At 39.8% G+C, this 20,868-nt stretch overlaps 2 protein-coding genes across 3 annotated transcripts in view; both read right to left on the bottom strand.

Annotated features, from left to right (window-relative positions):
- Positions 1-1,927: 1,927 nt before the first annotated feature.
- exosc10 (exosome component 10) lies at positions 1,928-14,394 on the bottom strand. 2 transcript variants are annotated; one of them, NM_001140362.1, is given in 25 exon segments: positions 1,928-2,284; positions 2,598-2,674; positions 2,853-2,917; positions 3,063-3,240; positions 3,335-3,408; positions 3,498-3,591; positions 3,738-3,806; positions 3,890-3,979; positions 4,134-4,243; positions 4,340-4,415; positions 4,528-4,575; positions 5,392-5,503; positions 5,613-5,663; positions 5,954-6,102; positions 6,207-6,363; positions 6,524-6,714; positions 6,864-7,007; positions 7,185-7,295; positions 10,617-10,692; positions 10,783-10,891; positions 11,155-11,320; positions 12,592-12,696; positions 12,802-12,925; positions 13,451-13,587; positions 14,253-14,394. In NM_001140362.1, coding segments are annotated over 25 exon segments (2,658 nt in total). In that variant the 5' UTR covers positions 14,367-14,394; the 3' UTR covers positions 1,928-2,253.
- Positions 14,395-17,389: 2,995 nt separating this feature from the next.
- Positions 17,390-20,868, bottom strand: part of cntn3a.2 (contactin 3a, tandem duplicate 2) — a 65,774-nt gene continuing 62,295 nt past the window's right edge. The window contains exon 22 of the mRNA XM_014145830.3: positions 17,390-20,628. Within this exon, the coding sequence (XP_014001305.1) occupies positions 20,531-20,628 (98 nt within the window). The 3' untranslated portion in view covers positions 17,390-20,530. The remainder of the gene's footprint in view (positions 20,629-20,868) is intronic.

Genomic DNA, 20,868 nt, shown 5'->3' with positions numbered 1-20,868 from the left:
TGCCACCACCTTCCGTAGACACCTGAAACCCCACATCTTTAAGGAATACCTGGGATAGGATATAGTAATCCTTCTAACCCCCCCCACCCCACCCCCCAAAAAAAGATAATAGATGTACTATTGTAAAGTGGTTGTTCCACTGGATATCATAAGGTGAATGCACCAATTTGTAAGTCGCTCTGGATAAGAGCGTCTGCTAAATGACGTAAATGTAAAGCGATTATCTGAGGACAGCGCTCAGCACACAAAACATTACGTACAGTTACCAGCCAAGTAGATTAGTCACGAAAGTCAGAAATAGCAATAAAATGAATCACTTACCTTTGATGATCTTCGTATGGTTGCATTCACAAGACTCCATGTTACACAATAAATGTTTGTTTTGTTCGATAAAGTCCCTCTTTATATCGAAAAACCTCAATTTTGTTGGCACGTTTTTGGTTCAGTAATCCAATGGCTCAAATGCGGTCACAGGAGGCAGACGAAAATTCCAAATAGTATCCGTAAAGTTCGTAGAAACATGTCAAACGATGTTTATAATCAATCCTCAGGTTGTTTCTAGCCTAAATAATCGATACTATTTCAACTGGACAAAAGCTTCGTCAATATAAAAGGAAAACAAGAAAGGTGCGCTCTCGGTCGCACACAGAAAGAGCTCTGAGGACATCCCACTCAATGTTGTCATTCTCCCTTATTTTTCAGAATAAAGCCTGAAACAATGTCTAAAGACTGTTCACAACTAGTGGAAGCCATAGGGAATGGAATCTGGGTCCTATCCCTTTAAATGGTGGATAGGCTTCATTGGAAAAACAGCCATTTCAAAGTAATGGCACTTCCTGGATGGATTTTCCTCAGGTTTTCGCCTGCCATTTCAGTTCTGTTATACTCACAGACATTATTTTAACAGTTTTAGAAACTTTGGAGTGTTTTCTATCCAAATCTACTAATGCATATCCTAGCTTCTGGGCCTGAGTAGCAGGCAGTTTACTTTGGGCACGCTTTTCATCCGGAGGTGAAAATAGTGCCCCCTACCCTAGTGAGGTTTTAATGTTGTAAATTACTATTGTAGCTGGAAACGGCAGATTTTTTATGGAATATCTACATAGGCGTACAGAGGCCCATTATCAGCAACCATCACTCCTGTGTTCCAATGGCACGTTGTGTTAGCTAAACCAAGTTTATAATTTTAAAAAGGCTAATTGATCATTAGAAAACCCTTTTGCAATTATGTTAGCACAGCTGAAAACTGTTGTTATGATTAAAGAAGCAATAAAATTGGCCTTCTTTAGACTAGTTGAGTATCTGGAGCATCAGCATTTGTGGGTTCGATTACAGGCTCAAAATGGCCAGAAACAAAGAACTTTCTTCTGAAACTTGTCAGTCTATTTTAGTTCAGACTCCTCACAAGTCCTCAACTGGCACCTTCATTAAATAGTACCCGCAAAACACCAGTCAACGTCAACAGTGAAGAAGCGATTCCGGGATGCTGGCCTTCTAGGCAGAGTTCCTCTGTCCAGTGTCTGTGTTCTTTTGCCCATCTTAATCTTTTCTTTTTATTGGCCAGTCTGAGATATGGCTTTTTCTTTGCAACTCTGCCTAGAATGCCAGCATCCTGGAGTCAAATGTAATCTATTACTTCTGTACTGCCATAGTAGCAGCCTATAACTCAGATCCGGGCGGCCCCCGCAAGTCAGTATAACAATGGGGATTTCCTCTGCTCCTGTTCTTTGGCTCTCCCCTCAACCATTACTTTCAACCAGGTATAATAGAACTTGTTGCCCATCAGACAAGTCAGGTAAAGTACTTGTTGCACATTAGACAACAGTCACTGGTTGCTGTTCATTTACAATACTAATCTTGGAAAGGTACTCATAATTTATGAAAACTACTGCAAATGTCTTCAAAAGGATCATTCCCAAAGTCTGCATGGTTTTGACCAGTTCCTCTTTTAATGAGCGGCAGCCAATAACTGTATGAGCTATAACAACAAGTGCGTTTATAAATGTACCTGAAAGTCTAGAATGAATTATTTGCAAGCACATTTTGTAAGGATTCAATCAACAAATAAAATAAATTAGACAAATTCCCTTAAAAACTATTTTAATAAGCAGGTTGCAAATACTTTGTTAAAGAAAAAAAATATTTTGTTCACCATTGTATTAACATAGGGTAAATAGATCCACACAAAAAAAATCTAATTTTAAAACATGTTTCCTTTTTGAGAAGAGAAGAAAAGTTCATTGATGGGTAGACCTATCTTTTAGGCCAGTTACGACGGACTCCTCTGCAAGATGAATAAAGAAAACCGACACAGTGATATTAGTGGAACAATCAAAACTGGAATTGTGATAAGCATAGAAAATGGATATGCACGGATGCACGTCACAATGGTAAAATGTAAACTGGAGACACCTGCCATTTTCTAGCTAGCAAAAGTAGAAGTGATTGTTAACTGTAAACAATTTTAGGTGGCTAGCTAAGCACCATGCCTACCTGTGGCTAAGCAATTAACTTATTTACTGTTAATTAGCCACAGCAAATATCTTTGCAAGCAAGTGCGATGGTGTCTCCAAAACAGCAAGCATGAATCTTGTTACCTTTCGGATTTTCCACCAAAAAAGGACATACTTCGGTTTCCAGCACAGGCATTCGATTTTTGGGCCTTTGCATTTTTCTACAGAAAACAAAAGGAATGTTCGCTTGATATTACAATAGCCATGAGAACGGTTACTTTTCCACAAATATCCTGCCAGCGTTAAAGGTAGACTTAGCAAGATGACGTTGAATGCACAATGTACACACAGTGGGTCAATTTGGCAAATGTAATAATTAGAACTTGATGTTAATAATACCTTTTTCCTGGGTTCATGGCCTTGTCTGTCTGGATCAAACTGTTTACCATCATTTCCTTTGGCCCCTAGAACATCACAAAATTATTTATTTCACCACATACAATGAGAAAGGAAGGTCATGTGTGGAGATGCAAAATAATCTCATCAACCAACTACAAATATCATGACCAAAGTCAGATAGAACATAAACAAATACATGTGGTTGCGTACCAGCAAAGACTTTGAAATCTGACTGGCTGTAGTCATACGGTTTGAAAACTAGAGGTGGTGTAGAGTCCTCGTTTTTCTTCTCAGCAGCTTTCATTAGTTTCTTGTTAGGTTTTGGGGTCGACTCTCCTGTCTCACTGGCAACCCTCTCCCTTTTCGTTCCTCCTGGTTTTATAGATTCCTGATGGAAATGTAAACAATGTAATGAGATAACTTGCCTGCACAGAATTGAAAATGTTTTCTTATAGCTCTGAAGAAATGTGAAAACGACTCACTGAAGCTTGCTGGCGCACAGTCGCAACATTCTGAAGTGATTCCTGGTAGCTCTGCTTGGCCTTCTTCCTTTCCTCTGTAGGACAAGAAATCTCACAATATTCACAAAGAATGGTTTGAAATAATATTAGAAAGTTAATTTGAATCAAGTCAAGTACACCACACCTGCTACTGCCTTTGCCTCTTCCTTCGCTTTCTTTTTGGCCTCTACCTCCTTCTGCTGCTGTTCCACACTCTGCAGCTTCCATCTATTACTGATCTGTTGAAACATAGTGGATAATAAACACAAGCAGGACAAATTAAGTTCGACCTTGAAGATAATATTGACCATCTTCGAGTTCAGACTTCAGTGGCATCATTTCTGCCACAATCATTGTTATGTACAAATATTAATGAATTAAATACCTCATATATTTTCGTAGAGGGGTCGAACTTAGCATTTTTGGAGATATGGATGTCGTTTGACGGTAGATACTAAAAACAAGAGGATGCATTATAGCAACACAAACAGAACACATCATTGGTTAACCAAGCATTACCAGGTCAATGCATCTTACCATTCGGAAAGGGTTCTGAAAAGACTCGACAACCCTGCATGCTTTCTGTTGAGCCACTGTGAGGTGACCAGGGTCTTTGACTGTGTCCTCCTTCAAAAGAAGCACAAAACACACAAGTCACCAACCGAGATCATTACAGTCACATTTCAAACAGTCTTATAACGGACAACAAATCTGAGAGGTGTACTGTGGTGTACCATTCATTCATGGGCCAAAACACAAACAGACATCAGATAGTTCTTACCTCAAACAATGTGATTTTCGCTGAAACTACTAGACCAGTCATTTTATGCATGTCAACCTTCTCTCCCTGCTCCTCGTCAGAAAAGAGTGCCCCCTTTTTGGTTGAGAGTTCTGAAAGTAGACGCAAAGTACATTTTCATTTGTTTAATTGACTATAGCCAAGGACAACATGATTAATGTTAACAATGGACTTAAGATAAATCTTACCATTTGGGGTACAGCTGGGGATATCACTTTCAGAGACTCTGGATGTATCATGAGGACCAAAAAGAGGAATTTCTGGCTGCAAAAAGAACCAATGCATGGCACTTCAGATATAGGCAGTTTTGCTCATAAATGACCTGTGAAAATGTATAACCAAGTGGATGTGGTATCAATTAATTCGTTTTACAAACCTTTTTTATGGGCGTGAGTGCTTTCTTCTTGTCAGCCACAATTTCAGCCTATATACACACACACACGGAAAACATTGATTAAAGTGAAATGGTATAAAACGCAGGGGGCAAACTACATGCCCTCCATGACACCTACAGCACCCGATGTCACAGGGAGGCCAAAAATTTCATCAAGGACAACAACCACCCGAGCCACTGCCTGTTCACATCGCTACCATCCAGAAGGCGAGGTCAGTACAGGTGCATCAAAGCTGGGACCGAGAGACAGAAAAACAGCTTCTATCTCAAGGCCATCAGGCTGTTAAAACAGCCATCACTAACTCAGAGGCTGCTACCTACTTTGAGACCCAATCACTGGCCACTTTAATAAATGGATCACTAGTCACTTTAAACAATGCCACTTTAAATAATGTTCACATAGCTTATATTACTCATATCATATGTATATACTGTATTTTATACCATCTATTGCACCTTGCCTAAGCCGCTCGGCCATCACTCATCCATATATTTATATGTACATGTTCTTATTCCATCCCTTTAGATGTGTGTATTAGGTAGTTGTTGGGGAATTTTTAATTACTTGTTAGATATTACCGCACTGTCGGAACTAGAAGCACAAACACTCGCATTAACATCTGCTAACATCATGTGTATGTTACCAGAAAAATCTGATTTGAGTACCTTTATTCACTAGTTACTTATTTGACACTATAAAAGAATCAAGTGACCCAAACCAAGATGTGTCGTCAGGCTGGTTAGCAAGGTTGTCATCATTGAAAATAGATAATACTCAATTAATTCAAGTAGTTGATTGAGGTTAAATGTAGTAAACAATCAACACTGCCCCCAGGGATGTCTCACCTTGAGAAGGGGCATCTCCCTGGCCTGCTGCACCAAAATGTGGAGCTCGTTGATCTGCTGCCGCACCAATGGGGGGACAGGGTTACAGCAAGCGATGATGCCTTGAGGCTCTCTGGTAGAAAAAAACCCAGATGGGGACTGTTTAGCGTGGTATTAATGTTTGTGTGTGTGCATGCGCACAGGTGTGTTTTTTTGGGGGGGACAGGCATCTCTCAACTTACTTGGGCAGGATGTCAGAGATCTTAATCATCATATGATTGGGTAGGACATATCTGAAACACATGGCGAACAAGTTTAAATAAAAGTCATATACTTAACAAAAACCCTTGCCATTTTCATTATTTCTATCCCAGTTTGAGATGAATCAGGTTATTTTACATCTCAAGCAGTGTGAGGTGCTTACTGGGGAAAGAGGGTAGCAAATTTAAAAACAGTTGTATGTAGCAGACAGTATAAAGCTGGCTTTCATAGAACAACTTCACAATCCAAACCAAATACTCTTGAGCATCAGGATCCTAAGCGAGCAAACGGCAAATGGGTCCATAGGCAAGACCCCCCCTACCCAGTGCTCTCATCCTCCTGTCTGGCCAGCTTGTCCCTCCAGCCGTACAGCAGTCGGAAGGCAGTTAGCTGCTGCGTGTTGAACACCTTCTTCTGCTTCCTCAGCAGGTCCATGTAGGAGTCATCGGTGAAGAGCGGCTTCATGTATTTCTGCAGAGGGGTTTTCGTTGTTAGTGTCTGAACAAGTTAACAAGGGAATTAGGCCTAGGTGGTGCGGTAATGTTCAGTCGCGCTATTCAGCTCGAGAAGCGTACCTTCAATGAGATGTCTTTGCTTTTGTGCCAGACCATCTGCAACAGGGCAGGCTGCCCGTTGCCCACTTCCCAAAGGTCCACCCTCAGCCGATCGTAGACATAGAGGAGGTAATGGGTATCTGCCCGGGCATACTGAAACATCTCATCTGGCAAAGGCCTAGGGAAAATCAAAAGCAATTCTAATCATATTTTGCTCCCAGGCCAACATGAACAGCTTTAAGTGAAAACTATTTAGTACACATTGATGAACAATCAGAGCACACATGAACATCTACAACATCAAAGTGCATAATAGAGGATTAGCGAAATGACATTACCGTATTCTCCAGTCTGCCAGTTGGTAGCGTTTGTCAGAGTCCACGTTGCAGAACAGCTTAAGCAAGTGGTCAAGCGAGTGCCTGCCCAGGTTAAGGGTACGTGACGCCTGGTGGGTGTCAAACATGTTGACAATGTAAAGGCCCAAATCCTTTTGCAGCCACTCAATATCAGAGTCGGCACCATGGAAAACCTGCGAAAGTCATATAAACCTACATTGGTGACTCAAATTCTAGGCTATACTGAAGTTTCTGTAAACTGAAATGCTAAGCCTGCTACCATTGCCATTATTGGGCATTGTGCTGTGAAATCCAAAATGTGCCTAGACAACCAGGCAATGACCTTGACGATGGCGGGATCTGTGAAAGCCTCATTGAGTATGTACAGCTCACTACGCAGCTCCAAGGTGTCTATAATGAAGTCTTCATCCCGTGTTGAAATCTGCATCAGGCAGGTGATGCCCAAAAAACTTCTGTAGGAGTGGTGCTAAGAGAGAAGATACACATGATTCAACAGAAAATCCTGGTTGGGTAGGACACATTAGAGGTCATAAAAGGCTAAAACTAGCAAGCGTTCATTTTCCCCCATCTTTAAAGCTTAGTTATTTCAGGTACAATTTAATTGTCTCAGGCAGAGGAACATGTGTAAAACCCTCAATTGTACCTCCAGATCTACTGCAAACTCTGACGTCTTGGTCAGTTTCTCGTTTACGGCCACCAGATCCTCCAGATTGTCAATGAATGAGCACTTTGTCTCAGCAAGTGGTTTGTACATCTGAAAAGTCAAAAACACTGAAATTGAAGCCTGGCATCAATTGAGAAAATGTATCACACAAAGATAAAAAAACAAACATTTGCTTAATCGTGCCAGAGGCGAACTTGACTAATATTAGCTTTCAATAAAGATATCCAGAAACTTTCAATAAAGATATCCAGAAACTTTCAATAAAGATATGCAGAAACTTTCAATAAAGATATCCAGCAATGTCAAGGTCAACAAAGTGTCAGGCGTCATGGTCAAAATGCTTCATGACCGTGTCAAAGTGTATTTAGCTATTCAAAAATAAAAGTGACACCAGATAGACTTGAGGTCTCAGGCATGATAATGCACATTTTTGTTTGTAGTAAAGTAGCCCAATGTTGCAGGTTTTGCTGAATATATTATTGTAATCTGCAATTTTCAAGTGAAAATATTGGACTTTATTATTTTCATGGTTGTTTTTATTGACTCTCCCCTTTAACTGCCCCTAATACAGGGATGCAAACTAGACACCTTTGGACGAAATTCACCGTTTTGAATCCAAAATAGTTTGGGGGGGGCTTTGGATGACTACTGGCTGTATGCGAACGAGTGATGCACGTTTGGAGCAATAGTGGATGTATCTAAGGCTCAGCCAATCGTTCCCATAACAACATGAAGAGAGAAAAGAGAGAAAAGAACCAATTTGCTAGTTACAGCATCAGCGCACGCTCTGGAAAGAGGCGTGGTTCATTTACAGCAGCGCGTCCCCTGAACGATAACGAAGAGGTAGATGAGAAGCCTGACTACGGAGACGGGGGTGAGAAGGTGACGAAGCGTACTTCATGAGCTGTAACCGAAAACTGGCATTTGGAAAGTTTGAGGTGAGGGAGAAAGTGTGGTCGAACAAGTATTGTTAGCATTGTTAAGTATCTTGCTAGCTGGATCGAATTATCCGTTATAGCTTGCCAGAGAAATGTTGAGCAACATTAGCCAACTGAACTGATCAAATAATTTAGTTTATGGTGTGAAAATAAAGTTAGACAGCTAACGTTAGCTAGCTAATGTTACAACATCAGATGAACCAACGTTAGTAACCTAACCAAATCGCTCTAGTATTAATTGGTAACGTTATACGACTCCTTGCCGTTCCTCAAGTTAGAACGCGTTAGTTTCTTACTGGACCCTGGCAATCTGAAATGTTAACTAGCTAACGAACTAACTACTATCTGTGAACTAATGTTTTCCCTTTACAGTACAGTAAGTTAATTTTCCGAATGAGAGAATTAAGTGAAAATGAGGCGTTGCTTGTTAAATAGTTAAGTGTAGCTGGAGCTGGATGCCACTATAGAGGTGAAAGGACCACCACACACTTTCCCTCTTTCTCAATAACAGTGGATAAAAAGGGGTATGGCAGGTGTACTCTCTGCCTGAAGGAGATCAATTATGTCAACAACGGGTATCATGCTCTGCTGGCACATTATACACTTTCTGCCTGTGGACATCTGTTCTACAATGTAATAATGTGCAGTAGCCCAAAGATATTGCTTTTGTTGTTTTGAACTTGACTAACACATGTGAGTGAGGGGGGATTATTACATTTTTTACTCAGTGAACTTTATTTTTGCACACATGTAGCCTTGTGCACTTGATCGATGTCTACTATAGTGGCCACTATAATAGAGCAAAAATAGAATGCCTGTTTGTTTCATTCTATTTCTACTTAAGATGTTTTCCCCCCAAGTGCAATATTTAGATGTGTGTGGTCACAAGCGTTCTATTATAAAGGCTGTCATGGCTAACAGCAATATTAGTGTATTGTTTTTTTCTCAAGACTTGAGTCCTTCGCAATAAAGTCCAGGCAACAAATAATTGGAATGCTTTCCTTAATTTTCTTTTGCTGTGAGTTAGGTTTACATTAACCACATTATTTTAGACTGATCATGTAGATCATATTCTTTGTTTAATTAGTTAAAACCTGCATTTCCCCCTAGAAGGGAGTTTTTGCATGCATCAGTGCAAAAAAAAGAAAAGTAACCTTTTTGGGCCCTCACCAGTTTGCATCCCTGCTAATAGAGTCCATCAAGTTTGCCAACACAACAGTGGTGGGCCTGATAGCTGACGAGACAGGGAGCAGGTGAGAGCACTTGCAGTGGAAAATGACATCTCCCTCAATGTCAGCAAAACCAATGTGATCATGGACTACCGGACACTACCCCCCCCCCCCCCCCCCCATCAACAGGTTGCAGTAGAGGGTCAAAAGATTCAAGTTCTTTGGCATACACATCACAGAGGACCTGACATGGAAGGCACAACAGCGCCTCTTCAACTTCAGGCAACTGAAAAAGCTTGGCATGGGACCTCAGATCCTCAAGAAGTTCTACAGCTGCACCAATGAGCATCTTGACCGACTACATCACTGCCTGGTAGGGAGGGAAACTGCACTGCACACAACCGCAAGGCTCTACAGAGGGTGGTGAGGATGGCTCAATACATCACCGGGGGCGGGCTTCCTGCCCTCCAGGATATTTATAGCATCCGGTGTCTGAGGAAGGCCCGGAAGATCAAGGACTTCAGTCACTCGAGCCATGGACTGTTAACGCTTACCATCTGACAAACAGGCTCTGAGACAGCTTCTACCACCAGGCCATCACATAGCTAACATAAGCTGTCTACCTGCTCAGACCTGCACCTTAGAGACTATTTGCGCTGACTCTCCACACAAGCACACAACCAAAGTCAACGCTGCTGTTCTATTTTATACTATTTATTCAACTGCGCGACCAAAACACTATCCATTTTATATTTGTATACAGTCATACTTGTCATAGCACATTAATTTGTACTGTATATACTATTGTGCACATATCAGTTATAATACTATGTATATACCTTATAATTACTAGTAATTCTTTATTTGACCATTGTATTTTATTGATATTGTACTGCAATGTTGAGCTAGCACAAAAGCACTTTACTGTACTTTTATATCTGCAGTGAACTGTGTATGAGACTAACACAATTAGATTTTGAGTCCATTAAAAGAGTCAACTTGAGCAAAGTGAGGTGTATAATCATTGATCTACAAATACTATTCCCTGCTAAATAATAGGTTTTGTGCGATCAAGATTCACAGAGCCTCCCCTGACTCAGGCAATCCCCACACCAAACACACGCACAACCAGACATTGATTGGAGACATCTTGTGTAAATAACATTTCCTCTCGACTTTTTACCTGCAGCGACACTAGCAAGATAATGCTTGAAATACCGTTAAAAGCAGTGTCTAATTTTAATTGCCCAAAACGCAGGATCCTAGTTATGACGCTATACCTCAGTGTTAACCAAACAATTTACCTGGGGTTCAGGCTTGGACAGAAGATTCTCGGGTAACGCAAGGTGATCCAGTTCGTATTGGTATGGGTGAGCGAACCTATGGAGGAAAAATTATAGCAATGTCAGATGGGATGTTATTACATTTCAACCTTGGAACAAGAGAGTACACTGACTCAGAATGTCTTACATGTCTTCTACATGCTCCTGAGTTCTCTGCTGGTGAATGAAATCAGCCAGGGCGGCAGGGACATCCAAATCCTCTGGTCTCTCTTTGCGAATGTGTTTGTTGGTAAAATCTACGACAGGAAAGGCGGAATCAATGGAAGTCTTCATCGCATGTACAATTTATTTAATTGGTACTTTTTAGTAAATAATTTCGTATTTTTGGCAACACAATGATACATAGTTTAGTTATCTTATGAACCCTTAAGAGGCCAAAAGAGTTGTGATCATATTGGGTAATACAATGCTGATGTGTCATTTCTAAATACCATGAAAGTGTTGGCACAAAAATAAGTTACAACTGAATTTATTTGAAATTATGGCAAATGCGACTTACATGAAGGAAGGGGTTTTCTTGCATTGGGCTTGATGATGATCTTGGGAGTAAACGGTGTGTTGCTATTGTCAACTTTTTCCCGGAATTTCAACTGAGGTCTGGTGACGTTTTTGGCTTGGAGGAGTCGGAATGTCTCTGAACTACGTCCAGAACCAGAGTCACCCCCCTGTTCAATAAAGACAAAAAAACAATCAATAATACTACCATAGAAGAGGAACATTCCAAACCATGTTAGAAACATTAACTTTATGTTAGATGTGGACATTTTATCTCCTCTTCCTACCACCAAAAGGACAACCAGTAAAGTAGACTAGCTTTCAAAAGTTCGGGGTCACTTATAAATGTCCTTGTTTTTTAAAGAAAAGCAATTTTTTTTGTCCATTTAAAATAACAATTGATCAGAAATACAATGGTGTAGACATTGTTAATGTTGTAAATGACTATTGTAGCTGGACACAGCCGATTTTGAATGGAATATCTACTTAGGCGTACAGATGCCCATTATCAGCAACCATCACTCCTGTGTTCCAATGGCACGTTGTGTTAGCTAATCCAAGTTTATCAGTTTAAAAGGCTAATTGATCATTTGAAAACCCCTTTGAAATTATGTTAGCTCAGCTAAAAACTGAGGCGTCTTTCGCAAACTAGACACAAATGTACTTGTCCTCTTACTCAGCTGTGCACCGGGGCCTCGCACTCCTCTTTCTATTCTGGTTAGAGCCAGTTTGCGCTGTTCTATGAAGGGAGTAGTACACAGCGTTGTACAAGATCTTCAGTTTCTTGGCAATTTCTCACATGTAATAGCCCTAATTTCTCAGTACAAGAATAGACTGACTAGTTTCTGAAGCAAGTTCTTTGTTTCTGGCCATTTTGAGCCTGTAATCGAACCCACAAATGCTGATGCTCCAGATACTCAACTAGTCTAAAGAAGGCCAGTTTTATTGCTTCTTTAATTAAAACAGTTTTCAGCTGTGCTAACATAATTGCAAAAGGGTTTTCTAATGATCAATTAGCCTTTTAAAATGATAAACTTGGATTAGCTAACACAATGTGCCATTAGAACACAGGAGTGATGGTTGCTGATAAATGTAGATATACCATTAAAAATAAAATCTGCCGTTTCCAACTACAATAGTCATTTACAAAATGAATGTCTACACTATCTGATCAATTTGATGTTATTTTAATGGACAAAAATGTGGTTCTCTTTCAAAAACAAGGACATTTCTAAGTTACCCCAAACTTTTGAATGGCAGTGTACGTTGAAATATTTTTTTCAGCGTTCTATCTGGTAGAGATTATTGCGTCTTTTTTACAGCGACTTCTTTCAGACTGATATCCATGGAGTAACCATGATAACAGTCGTGATGTTTAGACAATAGTTCTGACAGGTTTGTAATTTTGTGGCCCCTGTGCCAAGAAGCTTTGTTTCTGCACCTTACGATTCCAACTGGATACGACGATCTTAGGGGGCTGAAAACCTGCGGGCATGACAGGTTGCTGGCTCCTGTTGACTCCGGCAGCATCATCAAGCAGAATACCCTGAAAATCAATTAAAAAAAGAGTTGACTTCAGAATAATTCCCAAAATAATGGGGAATTATAAAAGTCATTAGTTCAGAATATGCTGCCACTTTGGTATACATACCACTTTCTCAAGAATTACATCATTGGCGTCAACCACCAAGTCAAATCTTTCCTCCAACCCTGTCAGTTTGTTGCGGTCTCTCATGTGAGCTCTGCAGCCATGGTGGTGCATTATCTGACTCATACTGACCATGGGAATAAAAAGACAAACATGTTGGGAAGATGGTGCATGAGTGACTTATGCCAACCATTTTTCTTGGCAGCAATGTCAAACTGTTTACATCCAGTACTACTTTACCAGTATGTACATGTGGCCCGATCACAGCTACGGGTCGTTTTCTTATGTACACAGACCGTAGCCATGGTATATTGGCTATATACCACAAATACCCAGGGTGCCTTATTGCTATTATAAACTGGTTACCAAAGTAATTGGAGCAGTAAAAAAATAAATAACTCATACCCGTGGAATATGGTCTGACATACCATGACTGTCAGCCAATCAGCATTCCGGGCTGCTGATGTGAAGACGGCCCATAATAATGACTGGAGTAAATGGAATGGTATCAAACGTATGGAAACCATGAGTTGGATACCATTTCATGAATTCCATTCAAGTCATTACTATGATCCCACCCTCCCCAATTATGGCACCACCAAGCTCCTGTGAAATAAAGCAATGCATTATGTGGTTACAAATTATTACTCACCAATGCAACAGTCCATCTCCTTGAGTTTCACAGAATTCTTGAAATCCCGGGAAGCTGCGATATAAATCATATTCATCCCCTACTTGCGGTAGACTGGCAGATGCCTTGGTAGCTGCTACGACAGTGCCCAGTCCATACTATAGAAGAGAAAGGGTAAGGCTTACTCAAAGTTAAAATTACCTTTATGCATAATGCAGCTAGCTAGCGTCACCAAAGATGGATGGATATACTGACAAGATACAAGGTTAAATGCTACTAGCCTCATACCATGAATAGCAATCTCAGACAACTCCGAAAGTGTTTTTTCTCAAAGTTTCCGAGATGTCACGTGTCCTACTTAAAGCAGTACACTCTTAACTACTTAAGCATTACGAAACTTATATTCGAGCAAATAAACAAACCTCACGTAGAAAATAAGTCATACATGTTTTGTTGTTGACCCAATGTGACATTCTCATTGACCTCCATACAAAATATCGTTGCTTTGTCGAAACAAAGAAAACCACCTACTGGTGGCTGGAGGGAGACAGGATTTACGCTGAGTTGGGCCTCTGGTATTACTGTGCGAGGATTCTCGCTAGCTAGGTAGCGAGAAGTAGAACCTGGCGTGACCATCCTGAACACCCGAGACAAAGCTCTTGCTTATGTTGTGCATAAATTATTTTGTTAGAATCCATGTTAAAGCATTAGTTAGGCTTGCTAACGTAGCTGCTACTACTACTATTACGAGACATGTAGCTAGTTAGCTGGTCCACGTTTTACACGCTGCAGACACAGTACAGCTCGTTAGCCAGCTCACTACCTTCACAAATGCATCCACATCCTTGAAACCGGGATAAAACTCGTTGTCCACACCAGCTGGGTCTTCGTTAAGAGATGGATTATTATTTTGTTTGTTACTGTTTGAAGAATCCATCTCTAATTTCTGTACATGCGAGTGGCAGGAAGCAACCACTCTTGGTTTTTCTTCTTCACCGTTGGATTTTATGGGTAACACTAACATTAGATGAGCAATAGCGCCACTGACCGGACTGGAGTATAGAGCAGAGACAGAACGCACCATATTTTAGTTGTTTTGAGTATCTTTAAAAAATATATATAGCATATATCACTCACATACAGTTAAAACCCCTAAATGACTAGAGTGCCCTTAGTAAAATAACCCTAGAATTGTTTGTTCTGTCCCCCATCTCCCACTGCTCAATAGCCTATGATCTACCAACTTGCACCCACCCTGTGTTGACACCACTGTGAAATGCACAAATATTTTATTAAGCTTTGTGTCGGCCTAGGTTAATTAAAGGGCAGGCCTGTTTTTGCGGCCCCTGCATTGTATTTCTCTCCTCACACAAGTCCATAAGGTTGTTGCAATTAGTAGATTATACCAGCGGATGGCAGTGTTCATCTGAGTATTGTCCCCATCTTTCTCCATGTATATCAAAATGTACACAGATTCGCAGTTGTTATCGCAGATGCAGCGAAATGCTTGTATTTCTAGCTCCAACAGTCCAGTAATACCTAGAAATACAAAACAGTACACACATAATCCATAATCAAGTAAATAATAAGACATTGGGAAATATCAGAATGAGCAATGTCAGTGTCTAATATACAGTATATATATTACAGACTCTGAAATTTTCCACAGACACAAAAAGCTTATTCCTCTCAAATTTTGTGCACAAATTTGTTTACATGCCTGCTAGTGAGCATTTCTCATTTCACAAAACAATACATCCACCTGACAGGTGTGTCATATCAAGAAGCTCATTAAACAGTGTGATCATTATACACGTGCACATTGTGCTGGGGACAATAAAAGGCAGTGTGCAGTGCAATGGCGATTGCATCGTCCTTGGATCTGTTGGGGCGGTATGTGAATTGTAGTAGATCTAGGGTGTTGGATAAGGTGGAGAAGATATGGTCCTTAACTAGCCTCTCAAAACACTTAATGATGACAGAAGTGAGTGCTATGGGGCGATAGTCATTTAGTTCAATTACCTTCGCTTTCTTGGGTACAGGAGCAATTGTCTTTCAGGTGTTAAAGTGGGTTCCTTTTTATCCACTAATCAATAGCATATGTAGTGCAGCGCTCTGGGCATTGACACATAGACAAGTCATTATTTGGATCTGTGGTGTGTGGAGAGGAACCCTTTCTCTTCCATTCCTCTTCGTATTGATCTTTGTACAGGGTCCTTTTCTCTTATTATCTTAAAAAGATTTTCCTGGGTTTCATATATATTTCCACACTAAGGTTCGGTTGTACTGTGAAATTGTGAAAATTATGATGATGCCCTTTTAGTGTAAGAGTTGTTTGAAAAGACCACCTGAAATGTCAGCCTGTTTTGGTGGGATGGACCTTTGGCCTGCCTGGTGATGTAAATTATTTAATACACCAATAGGAAAGAGAGTTCCAAACCTCTCTGCCAATTACAGCTGGTTTTCAGTTTTCCCTTCCCCCACTATTTTATCTAACCAGGCAAGTCCTTTAAGAACAAATTCTTATTTACATTGACAGCCTACACCAGCCAAACCCAAACGAAGTTGGGCCAATTGTGCACAGTCCTATGGGACTCCCAATCACAGCCAGTTGTGATACTGCCTGGAATCAAACCAGGGTCTGTAGTGACGCCTCTAGCACTGAGATGCAGTGCCTTAGACCGCTGCGCTACTCGGGAGCCCTAAGAACACTCCCAGACAGTCCTAGCAAATTTCTTGCTAGAGAAATCTATTTTTTTTCTAAAACTATTTTGTTTCTTTTTGACAATTAAAAAAAACTATTTTACAATCACTGTAAGGTACTTACAAAAATGATTTGATATTGAGATAAAAACGGCTGCATTGGACCTTTTAAAAGCGTCTCTGCAACACTGGGTTGATAGATATTTCAGCACATAGAGTACCTTCATATGATGTTTGTGAGAGGAAAGGGGCTGGACTTGAACAGTGGACACATACGTCAAATCAAAAACATGTATTGGTTTATCAGTAGTTATAGCGGGAGCAGCAAAATGCTTATGTTACTAGATCCTAACGATACAGTAAAGTGTCAGACAATTAAAATGTAAGAAAAAAAATATTACAAAAAAGACTCTCGTGGACAGACTATGTAACCATAAATTGTACTGCACATCCATAGATGGTAGATCTATCATGATACAACGGGAGATAACGAGCAGCGTTAGTTCCCGTGCTTTGGATAAATCACGATTTCGCAGGTGTTAGCGGTCGCGTTCCACTGCTTAGACGTTGCACCATCAACCAATGGTTGCATGCCACTGTATCGACCACGTCAGCGACCGACAGATTGCTATAATATATGATATAGTTAGCTGATATGTAAAATACCTATCCAGGCTTTGTAAGATCTGGCATCGTCTAAGCAGTCGAACGCAACCAGCATTTTCGAATTTCGGAATGGTAGGAGAAATTTGGCCCATATACTTGCGGATAACTTCCAAAAGAGAGGGTGGAGCTCTTCTTTCCGGTTCTGATCGTCGTTCTATCTCTTCTCTTAACACGTATGGACCCAGAATTTAACCGAGAATCCGACCAATTATGCAACACTTTTGTTCTGCTTTAACCGAGATTAATGGACACATGGCTGTAATCCTGAAAAGTTATTATAGTAGCATTATGCTTGTGTCCAGTACTATCATTTTCTTGTGATTGCAGTTATGCAATGTCTATGTGCATATGTCAAAAATCTATTTTATCTTTTAAAAATAGGAAGACACAGAACTAAGTCTTTAATGGTGCACTTTATGGAAGGATCCTTTGGTCAGCTGTTCAATGTCAGCAGACCAATATCAGTAGTTGGACAAATCAGAACAAAATATGAATGAAATAAATACTGATTATTCTACTTTCTTGGTCAAAGTAGACTGCCATTATACAGTATAAGTCACACAACTCAACAACAACACTGAAGAGAAAATCCTCTGTAAATCGTTTTCCTTTAATTTTTTGTTTTAGAAAACATAAATGCACCAAACAATATTGTACATGCACAGATTCAGTATACAAGATCAGGCAATTACTTTTCATCGTGAAAACATTCTTGATACAATCTCATGGAGATCACTTAACATTGTTTTAATACTGCAGTGTGAAACATAAAGACCAAGTGTTGCTAACCACAGCACCTAAACTTTTTTGTCACGAAAGACTGGCATTATAGTTGACCAATTAACTATACAGTACTGTTTGATGTCAGTCTTTACTTTTAATAATGCATTAGTCAAGCTCAATAAGTTTGAATCATGTTGTACAAATATAGTGCTATAAAAAACAGATGATTGGTTTTCCTAGTACCATTCATAAGGGAAAACTTTGCTGTCCGTTGACCAAATTGTCACAATATTCCTGGTATAGTTAAGAATTCTTGAATTGAATGGGGATTGCATTCAAAATTAATATTGCATTTTGGGGACAAGTTTCCTTCACGGTTTTAAACCCCTTTGAGGGCATTGGTCCATATCATAGTACATGGGAGCAACAGACCAATCAAAATGTATTTCTAAACAAGTTAGAACTTATATTTTTATCTCTTTAAAGCAACACTTGACCTTTGTGTAGAATTGTCAAAACTAAAAAAGCCTATAATCAAACAAAAAAAAACAAGATCTCCACAGTACTTACTGAATACATTACAAAACAAAGATGGAGGTGACCTTTCTGTATCAAGGACACAAAGTTCATAGACTGTATATTGTGAGTTTCTAATCAGTTAAACATTGAAATCAGTCATAAAGTACAGTTTCTTTGTAAACACTGTTTGGTTTGTAATGAAATAAAACTGAGAGTGTACAGATGAACCACGAGAAAGCCACGAAAACAAGCATATCAACAAAAACACATTACTCAAAGACAGCTCTCTTTAAGTTGTCAGCAGTGGTAATGAGATCTGATCTTATCATCCAACAAAGCCCTTTACAACTGTTGCCTTTTTTAAATGTATCGGTTGAACTTGGATCGTGCTCATTGGGGCACGCAATGGAAAACATTTTACAATGGGAAGCGAAAAGGAGTCTTTCTTAGTCCAGGTAGTCCCTCCATGTTTGAGTTAGTTTTCTTCCATTTAGTGCTTAATAAACACAACTCAGTTTACACCATCGCAGATGTGCAACTTCATGGTGTTGTTATTCTATTTGAAAGTGAGCACAAAAATGTCCCAAATGTTTGATTGCCAGTACAATAAATGATTTGGAGCTTTATAAAAAAATCACTCGCTGGCCTTCCAAAAGACACCGTCATCTTTTTATTATTTTTTTATTACATTTTTTACTTTAGTTTATTTGGTAAATATTTTCTTTACTCTTCTTGAACTGCACTGATGGTTAAGGGCCTGTAAGTAAGCATTTCACGGTAAGGTCTAGACTTGTTGTATTCGGCATTATGTGACAAATAAAGTTTGATTTGATCTGTGACACACAGAGAAGCAAGGTAATATGCATCTATTAACAACACACACACACACACGCACACAACCATATTTCCATCCTGATGGAATCGTTCTGATTTAGCTCCTCTCACTGAATCCTGATGCATTAATCTTCTGTGGTGTCATAGAACCATTAGTCCTATGCCCTTTCCCATAGAGACCCCTAGGCTCAGTCTAATTTATTAATATGATTTAATTGCTGCTAAATCATGGCAGATATCAGACTTTTCATTTGTCAAGTCAGGGCATTAAATAGACCACTGTATCATGTGCTGTCAGCCGTCTGATATAGCTGCTCTCTGCTTTATGACCAGTGAAGTTGGTGTGTAAAAGACCGAACACCTGAGCAGTTGAGGCTACGCTGAAAAATATGTAGGGGTTATAATACAATACATAAGTTTCAAGAAAAGGCTAATTGAACCTTGAACAAAAGATAGGCAAGTCTAGTACATATTTAACACATCTGACTATAAGTCAATGTCATGCATGAGTTCCATATACAGTAAGACTCCATGGATTTTCTTGGGAGTGAATGACTTTGCCTGCTTGGGACCCAGCTAGTGGCTCAATTTCAATGTCAGACTGGCACATTTGGCACCATTTTCACCACGCAACGGGCGAGCACTCTGGCACAAAATGGCTGCCGTGCATCACCCAGGTGGGTGTCATATTGGTAGTGGGTGAGGTGGGGTAAAGACAGTCCTCCTATTAAATGCAATCTATCCATCCACTGTAAGGTCAGTTTTTAGATTTTGGCTCATTATAGTTGTAAGGAGCCCTCGTGATACAATCAAGTCTCTACCACAATGACAAAATAAAAACATTGAGAAAATGGCTTGCACTCTCTCAAACAGCTCTCGTCTTATGGGTTTCATGTAGCACATAATTATACGATAATGATCACTTAAAGAGCTCTGAAATGCTGCACAACACTGACTATAAGTCAAGTGAAGCGATTTTCTTTGTCACACTCTTACACAGATCTTCAAAGGCACAGGCACAGGCAAATGGTTGTGTCTACTCAAATGAGTAAGCAAGAGAACTTAACTTGGCTCAGCCAAACACAAGTAAAAGTTTTTGCTTCGATGACCACCTCAGAGTACGTCAAAATTACAAAAGTCAACTTCATATCGCAACCTTGAAAGTTTAAAAGACAAGTATTATTACCATAGGTAATAACTTTCATAACTAGCTTTGAGTGTGACAAGGTTAAATTACAAATGAAAATATGAAGGGAAAAAAAGCATGGCATTGCTAGCTTAACATTTAGCCTACAACTAAACGATTCAAACTACTTTGGCACATGAATGGAAGTAAGGCATTTGTATCATTCAGGGCTTCAAAAAGTCAAAATAGCGCATTCATCTGAACATCCACCTAAAATGTACAATCCAAGCAGATACCTTCAGAAGTTGACAGCACTTGACCTAACACAATGTTCATCAAAACATGTGCCCAAACAACAAACATTTCTTCACAAATTCCCTAAATGAATGTGCTTATTGTCTTGCCTCCAAATGGATGGTCTCTACCATTACTTTCACAGTTAGACAAAATTATAATTGTAGATGGGTCATTTAGAATGGAGCAGAGACAGCTTATTTTATCTGTAAACCAGATAGTAGACTGACATTCTGTCACGATGTAGACCTGAACGTTGAAAATGCGATGCCGAGGAGCAGAGAGACAGGGGATGTGTTCAGACTCCAGGCCTTCGAGCCTCGCGCACTCATACCTAGAACAAAGCACAACACCAACATTAAGTATTTACGAAACAGAGAGAGATAATACCTCAACGTAGGTATTTGCCCCATGTAATGTTATTTTTCTGTTTTTTTCCCCTCCTATTTTTGTTCTTTTTTTATATAATAGAGCAATAGATAGCAGTTATGAGATGCAGACAAATCGAATAATGAAGGGGTGGGACTAGGCAATCAAACCCTGGTCTCCAGGGGCGATACATGTAGTCCAGATT

The sequence above is a fragment of the Salmo salar genome, chromosome 15, assembly GCF_965601325.2.
Source record: "Salmo salar chromosome 15, fSalSal1, whole genome shotgun sequence".
NCBI lineage: Eukaryota > Metazoa > Chordata > Actinopteri > Salmoniformes > Salmonidae > Salmo > Salmo salar.
The sequence above is the reverse complement of the archived record's forward strand: the minus strand, read 5'-3'. Positions and strand labels throughout refer to the sequence as shown.

Excerpts from the sequence above, each read along its gene's own strand:
- exosc10 (XM_014145628.3), bottom strand. The coding sequence starts at position 14,065 with ATGGTCACGCCAGGTTCTACTTCTCGCTACCTAGCTAGCGAGAATCCT. Across the intron at positions 6,715-6,863 it reads CAGATCCCGCCATCGTCAAG|GTTTTCCATGGTGCCGACTC; the intron begins GTCATTGCCTGG and ends TGACTTTCGCAG. Across the intron at positions 3,807-3,889 it reads TTCAGAACCCTTTCCGAATG|TATCTACCGTCAAACGACAT; the intron begins GTAAGATGCATT and ends TCTTGTTTTTAG.